The 7500-nt window shown below is 53.3% G+C and overlaps 1 protein-coding gene across 19 annotated transcripts in view; it reads right to left on the bottom strand.

Moving 5' to 3' along the window:
- The window catches only part of Slc19a1 (solute carrier family 19 member 1), a 20253-nt gene that overhangs the window by 12249 nt on the left and 504 nt on the right, over positions 1-7500 (bottom strand). For 2 of the 19 annotated variants that reach the window (XM_031348098.1, XM_031348094.1), the window contains exon 2: positions 1179-1420. In XM_031348098.1, the coding sequence (XP_031203958.1) occupies positions 1179-1373 (195 nt within the window). In that variant the 5' untranslated portion in view covers positions 1374-1420. Of the gene's footprint in view, positions 1-1178; positions 1421-3433; positions 3645-6490; positions 6874-6947; positions 6978-7008; positions 7163-7187; positions 7354-7500 lie in introns of those variants that run through there. The other 17 variants (XM_031348097.1, XM_031348092.1, XM_031348081.1 and 14 more) reach the window with 17 other exon arrangements.

The raw sequence follows: 7500 nt of genomic DNA, 5'->3' as shown, positions 1-7500 counted from the left end.
CCAGGCAGGAAGGCATGCTATAAAGACAGGGGCCCAGCAAGAACAGATTCCCCAGCACCCAGCTGGCTTCCTGAGCTCCCTTACAGCCAAGAAGGGCTAAGACCGTGGGACTCACCCTTGGGTTGGTGAACAGTACCTGTGACCATTGTCTCATAGTGACAGTTAAGGCCTGGCAGAACGCCTTAACTTCTGGAATGTATGTACCTGCGCATGAGTTTGTACATGTAAGGGTATACAAGTATAGGCACACATGTGGAGCCCAGAGTGCCTTTCTCCAGGTAGTTATCTACTTGTTTCTCAAGGCAAGGTTTGCCACTGGGACCTGGGGCCCAACGGCTAGGCTGCCTGGCATGTGAGCCCCAAGGGATCTGCTAGCTCCCACCTCCCCCACACAGCTAGCTTTTTAAGCAAGTGCTGAGGCTTGAACTCGGGTCTTGATATGCAGCTATGACATTATTGGCTGTGAGTTGGAAAGGACTTTTTTTTTTATTATTATTGTATTATAATGGAAGCCTCATAGACAAGCTTATTCCTATAACGGTGATGATGGAACAGCATCCGCTCACCCAAAGTGGAGAGGCTACAAACCATGGTGAGCCAGGAGCGATGCCCTCCTTCCTTCTTTGTCCAGCCCTTTCTTGTATGGCATGAGGTGCAAGTTCAAAAAAAAAAAAACAAAAAAAACAAAACAACAACAACAAAAAAACCTGTCTCCATGTCTGCCTGGATTTAAGCTCATTAGCAGCAGACTTTCAATAGGACCCTCTGTCCCCATGGCTGAGTAAGAAATGCCTTCAATAATCTCTTTACATAAACAGCTAAGTCCCTGCAGGAGGCAGGTGCTGAGCAAGGTGGGGCGTGGCTGGGCATGGGCTTTGTCACCAGGAGGGCAGATGAGCCATCTGGTAGTTCCTTCGGGTTACATTCTTCCTCAGGCCCAAAGCAGGCCCAGGTTTCCTTTCTATGGTATCCAGTGACGCACTATCTGGCTAGGTTCAAGAATCAGAGAGTGCCAAGGCTCTCTGTGGGTTCAGGGCCGCAGGCGAAGGTTAGGGTGGAGCTAACCCCACATCCAGCCCAGTCTCCCACAGCCTCAGCTGCCCATATAGGTAAACTAAGGGAGCCCCCTACTCCATGCTGGGGCTCCCTCAAACCTCCCTCATAGCCCAGCAACATGCCTGCTCCTTGGTGAAGTTAGGTCTATGTTTTCGGTCCAGGAGGTAGGGTGTGATGAAGCTCTCCCCAGGCCGCAGCTGGGCCATGAAGCCGAAGAAGCAGAGATAGAACACCAGGCATCGCCAGGACTTAAGTTCGTGGCCCTGCCTGGGCTCTTCAGGTGCCTGCTTGTCTGCCACCTGGCCAGTGGGCACCATGTTTCCCAGATCCTCATGGGACCTCGTAAGCAAGGATGACAGTCTACCTGGAAGGAAGGGAAAGCAGAGAGTCTGGTGTCAGCCATGGAGCCCACAGGTACCAACCACTCCTTCCCAATCTTTCGGCTGAGACCCAGTGGTAGCCTTGGGTGGCTGCAGGCCCCAGACCTCAATCTTCAATCCTACTTTGCCAACCTGAGAACTACCAGCAGCTCAATCCCTCAGACTAGGCCAGCACAGCCTCTAGGCATCTTCAAGCAAACCACACAGGCCTATTAATCAAATACTAATTGGCTGGGCAGTGGTGGCGCATGCCTTTAATCCCAGCACTTGGGAGGCAGAGGCAGGCGGATTTCTGAGTTCGAGGCCAGTCTGGTCTACAGAGTAAGTTTTCCAGGACAGCCAGGGCTACACAGAGAAACCCTGTCTCGAAAAACAAGACAGAACAAAACAAAAAACAAAAAAATCAAATACTAATCAAAGTCACATAAACTAATTAGCTTACTTTATTAAATAAGTTAATAACACTTAAAATTTTAGTTCAGGAGCCGGGTTGTGGGGGCACGTGCCTTTAATCCCAGCACTCAGGAAGCAGAGGCAGGCTGATTTCTGAGTTCGAGGCTAGCGTGGCCTACAGAGTGAGTTCCAGGACAGCTAGGGCTACACAGAGAGACCCTGTCCCGAAAATAAATAAATAAGTACATAAATGAAATGAAATAATATAAAATAAAATTCCGTTTGGGAGCACCTCAGATTCATTTCTAGGGCTTGGCAGCCTGTGAGCACATAGGACTTAGGAACAGCTCAGCTAGTGTCCAGAGCTACTGCTCTAGTGGAACCCTAAGTGTAGAGAGGGTAAGAGGAAGAGGCTCTGCTAGGCACCGGCTGGGCACCAGGACACAACACGGAGGGAGGTCACTCGGGGTGGCTTCGAGTACAACATACCTGACTCATAGCCTCCCCACAGCAGTGGAACGTAGCTCTAAGGGACAGTAGTCAGGGGAAGAGCAAGTCAGTGGGAGAGGCACGTGAGCTGAAGGGACCGAGAGCCACCAAGGGCAAACTCTGAGAAAGGTTAAGGGGCAGAGCAGGAGCTGACTTGAGGGACCCCACGGTCCTCTCTAGGACTCCTAGAAAAAGAGGTGAATCTGCTGTTCAAATGGCTACAGACCTCCCCCTAAGGTAGGTCAAGTCCAGCCACAGACGGCCCAGCCAGCTGCTGACCCGACCTCACACTAGGCAGGCCCGAGGAAGTCTTGAGTATTTATGGTGCGTGTGAGACCCAAGCTGCTCGGCGTTGTTTCTGTCTCACGATTCTGTCCTGGGCACGGGTTGCTCTGGTACAGGTGTGTACTGCCAATCGTCCTTGCTAAGAAAGAGGCAGGAGCTGCATCCACGCATCAGGATCCCGAGTTATCTGGCTCCCGGGCAGAGCTAAATCTCTCTGCGCTGAAGGAAACCGTCCCGCAAAATTCACGCCTGTCGCGCAGGGCAGAGCAGCGCAGCGCAGCGGGACACCACACTGCGCCATAGGTTCACATGCTTTTGTTGTATAAGGCATTGGTGTAGGCCAAAAGGGAGCCGAAACAGAGCAGTGTGCCAACTCCTGGAATTGAGGCTGGGCACCGTATACAGGGGTTAATGAGGCTAGGGGCGTACCCCCTCTACAACAGGCTCCCCAGTATCTCCTTTGCTCCTCACTACAGCCTGTTCCAGGAAGTGTCTGCAAATCTGGGCTACGTTAGAGTAGAGTTCAAGCCCTGAGCAAGGGAGAAAGAAAACTCCCCAAGATATAAGAACTATGGGGGGGTCCAGATTCTCTGCCCATGGATCCTACATTGAGACCGAGGTGGGCGGTGGTGGCGCACACCTTTAATCCCAGCACTTGGGAGGCAGAGGCAGGTGGATTTCTGAGTTTGAGGCCAGCCTGGTCTATGGAATGAGACCAAGGGTGTTCTCTGAGTTCCCACTCAACACAGAGGTTCAAGAAAGAAAGGGGACCTGTGAGCCTTCAGTGTGTGTGCTCCCTGTAAGGACTGCCCAGCCGCCCTTCCTCTAACCTCTGCTTTTGTGACCAGGGAGAAGAAGCAGCGTGACAGTTGAGCACCAGAAGAAGCAGGGGTTTGTGGGCTTGTTGGTAGCTGCAAGGAAGGGGTAAGCCAGGGGGCAGAAGTCCAGAGGTCCAGAAGGAAGGAACTGCCTGGGAAAATGCTAGGGCAGCGGGTGGCCTCCAGGAAGCTGCAGGGTCTGGGATGGGACCTACATTCTCTCCTGCAAGAATGAAAACAAGCATCCAGGCAGGGGGTCTGGCTGGAGAAAACACAAACACAGTCTCCATCACCTCAGCTGGACAAACTCTGAGCCCTGCTTCGCCTCCTCTCAAACGTCCCCAGAGCTACACAAACAGCCAATAAGGACGCAGCACTCAGGAGGTTCAGCCTGTGGCATTGACCCCCTCCAGAGGGGCGGAGGCAGGTGCAGGCAGAGCTAAGCCCTTCCTCAACGGGTATTGCTAAGGCTGGCCAGGTTGCACAATTGTTTCAGTTTGCCCAAACTAAAGCAGCCCCCCCTCCCAGGCTCAGTGTTGGCTAGGAATATAGCTAAAATTTAGGATTCTGTGCCTCGTATGGGCTTAAGAATCCCCCAGGAATTGGTCCTCATCTGAAAGGTCACCCCTAGCGATTACTTGGTGTCTCTTGGAATCCGGGGATAGCAGAAGTTATTAGACACCAGTACAGAGCAAAGGCTATATTACTGCATATGTATAGCCTCATAGACTCCCGAGGCTGCTACACCCAGGAAACTATACTTTTATACAATGGTGAGAATTCACCCGGGCTCTGCTCAGAGGTCTGTAAGATGGTCTGGCTTCAGTCCTTTAATAGGTACCCTACCATAACTAGAAAGACCCACCTGAAGAAATCCTGGAGCCCGGTAGGATTATCGAGCTGTTCTACCATAACTAGTGCTAAGACGGGTAAGCGGCTCGGCTAGTATTCAAGGCCCAGGAAATAGACTCCTGCTTGTCTGCTGTGGTTCTGAAAACTCCATCCACCCACACACCCAGCCCACACTTAGGCCTGTTCAAGGAAACTGTACTATGTCACAAGATGTTCTGCACTCTCGGTGACAAGACCCTGGAGCCTAGCCCGAGTCCCTGGGCTTCTTCTATGCTCAGACCACATAACTGATGAGGATCCACGTATGTGCTCACAGGAGACACATGGGCATCTCCTATTCTCTGGGGAACCACGTTCCAAGTCATCTCCCCTGCCCAGCTCATGCCTTCCACCATAAACACCAGTTCAACAGAAAAACCTAGCTGCCTGGAGACTAGGAATTAGGGACTGGCTCTTGGTAAAGCCACAAGCTCCTGGGACCCGCTCTGGCTCTTCCCTGATCTAAGCCATGAGGAAAGTTGGGTCTGAAGAAAGTCCTGAAGAGTCTTGGCTAATAACCTAGGAATAAACCTAGATAGGTCTACTGCCTGGGTCTGAAGAAAGCCCAGGGCCCTCATGCCTAGGAGGTAGAAACAGGAAATGCCAGGCCCTTTGGCCTTCTCCGACCGCAGTTCTGCTCAAACTTGAAACATTTTTGGACCTGCCTTTCCCAGTTCCATATCCAGAGCAGCAGGCGTGGCAAGCCACCCTCCCACAGGATTTGCATGGGATGGCCTAGGGGGTTGAGAGCTTAGAAGGGCACACTTCCCAGAGCTTCTAGTACTGGGCAGGCCACAGGCCAGCTAGAGGACAAGCTGCTACTCAGAATAGTGGCCTGGAGTCCCAGGGTCCTAGTCAAAATCTATTTCCCAAGCTGTCACTGAAGGAAACAGGGGCCCAAACTCTTGTTTGCATGGGGCAGGTGGCTTCAGCCTGGATTCTCAGCACCTCTAGGAATGAATGCCAAGGGAGCCCCAGGCTGTTACCTAGGCAGAGACTGCCCTGGTCAGTTTATAACATTCTACAGGAGGTAGGTAACATCACCCCCACATAATTAGTGTCCAGCTCTGACACAACTACCTTCTCTACCTCAGAGCCCAGGCTGCTTCTTCCTAACAAAGCTAGGCTTAGCTTAGCTCAGCTCTACTCAAGCCAAAGGAAAGATGGGAGGTGGGGTGGGGGATGCTGTCCTCTGCAGCTGAAACTGAGTATGGAAGGAAGCTCGGGGCTCACAGTGGACCCAGACTCCATATGCCCTGAGCATTGTGTTGCTTCTTAACTTGCAGCCTCTTCCAGGCAACTGAAAGAAATCCTTGGCAGCCTGGGTGGGTTGTGGTGTGGGGGGAGGGGCACTACATAGTCCTTTCTGACCACACTAGCACCTGCGTGAGAGATGGGGGGAGGGGAGGTTGGGTAAGAAGTGTGTGGAATACAAATGTTCACAAAATTCTTTCCGCGCGCCCCCCCCCCCAAAATCAAAGCAAAAGTGAAGAGCACTTTCATTTTATCTTAAAACAGGAAGGTTCCTTTTAATCTCAGAATGACTGTATTAAGGAAGGGGGAAAACAAGCGCCATTTGCCCTTCTCTCATTGTGGTAGATGAGTGTTGGCTGTATCTTTGCCACAGGCTCAAATGCCCAGAATCAATCTCTTTCCTCAGCCCCAGTGCCTTGTTGGAAGGCACGCATCTGGCTCCCTAGCCTGGAGAAGTGTGCATGAGGCTCTGCAAAGTCAGAGGGTCTGTGTTCTGCGGAGTCCATCTGAGCTGCTCCCGAGTCCCTAAGTCTCCCTGGGAGAAGGCGACTTTGCAGTCAGGCAAGCAACTCTAAGGATTTAGTCTATCCTCACTGAGAGAAGCCCCACAACCACCTTCTGGCCTCTGGGGTTCCGGCCGGCATCTTAAAGACAGGCAGGTTAGGATGGGAACACTCGCGGCGTGAGTAGTCACGTGAAGATGGTTTATTCCTAGGCTATGAGCTAAGACTCTTCAGGAGTTTTAAGTGGGAATGTGGGCTGAGCTCTGGGAAGTAACCCTGTCACAGAGATGCTGGAAGTACAGAAAAGACTGGCTACTGCATGCTTGCAGATACCACCTGTTCCAAAGGGAAGTTGTTAAGAGTTGTCAGGGTGCCTACAACCTCTGAGCTAAACAATGGGGCTTGGAGGCGAGCCACCTACCGGGCGTGGGCAGTGGGGTTTCCTTGCAGGCAACACGTGCTCTAAAGTCGCTGGGGCAGGCGCACGTGGTGATTCCTGACCTGAGGAAGATAACTTTGAAGGCAAAAGAATTCCGTTGCAGAGGAATGACAAGGAGAGAAATGGCGTTCGGAGGTCCCACCAGGCAGCCTGGGAATTCACCCTCAAGACGGTTCTGCAACCAGGCGCCCAGGATGCCGGCCAGCACTCAGACCCTTGCCCCGGAGGTCCTCGCCTATGCTCTGTATTCACACAAGGATCCTGACACCCCATAGATACCAGCCCGTGTCCCACACCCACCCTACTGCAACTATGCACCCTAAAGACTCCTGCTTGTCTTCCACCCAGCAGACCCCGCATGCGCCTTCCACTCACTCCACAGGCTCTCCGCAAGCTGCAAACCCTGCCCGGAGACCCCCCCACCCCCACCCCCCGGTACTCTGTAGTGTAGAATTCAGCCCGCTTTCGTCTTCAGGATGCCGGAAGGAACAGAGCCGCACCTTGCACTACCCCGTGGCTCTCCAGGCACGCTTTTAGAATGGATCCTCAGCTCTGAGTCCCACAGGCCCGTACCTGGTTCAACCAGTAGCCGGCGTTCTGGGTCGCGCACACGCAGACTACAACACCCACAAACCCGCGCGCAGGCTCAAGGGTCGCGGGGGGAGAGAGGCGTGGTTACCTAAACTGACCACGCCCCGAAGGAGTGGCCATCGTGGAAGGCGCAGCCGCGGAACTTCCAGGGGGCGGGGCAAACACCTTGGCTACACCCGCAGCTACTCCTACCAGGGATCCGTGCAGGCGCCCTCTGCACTTCGCGATTAGCTACCGCCTGGGTCACGCGGTTCCTGGAGAGGACGAGCCGCGGCGCGTCTGCCAACCTGTGCCCTGAGACCCTACGTTTCTAGACTTCAGTACGATCGCCCCGTGTTCCCGCTCCTGTGCTCCCCTCTCCGAGCCGACCCTCTCTGCCCGCCTTTTCCAATACGACCCTT

This window comes from Mastomys coucha, unplaced genomic scaffold (assembly GCF_008632895.1).
Source record: "Mastomys coucha isolate ucsf_1 unplaced genomic scaffold, UCSF_Mcou_1 pScaffold3, whole genome shotgun sequence".
NCBI classification, from domain to species: Eukaryota; Metazoa; Chordata; class Mammalia; order Rodentia; family Muridae; genus Mastomys; species Mastomys coucha.
This window is presented reverse-complemented; position numbering and strand designations above follow the sequence as displayed.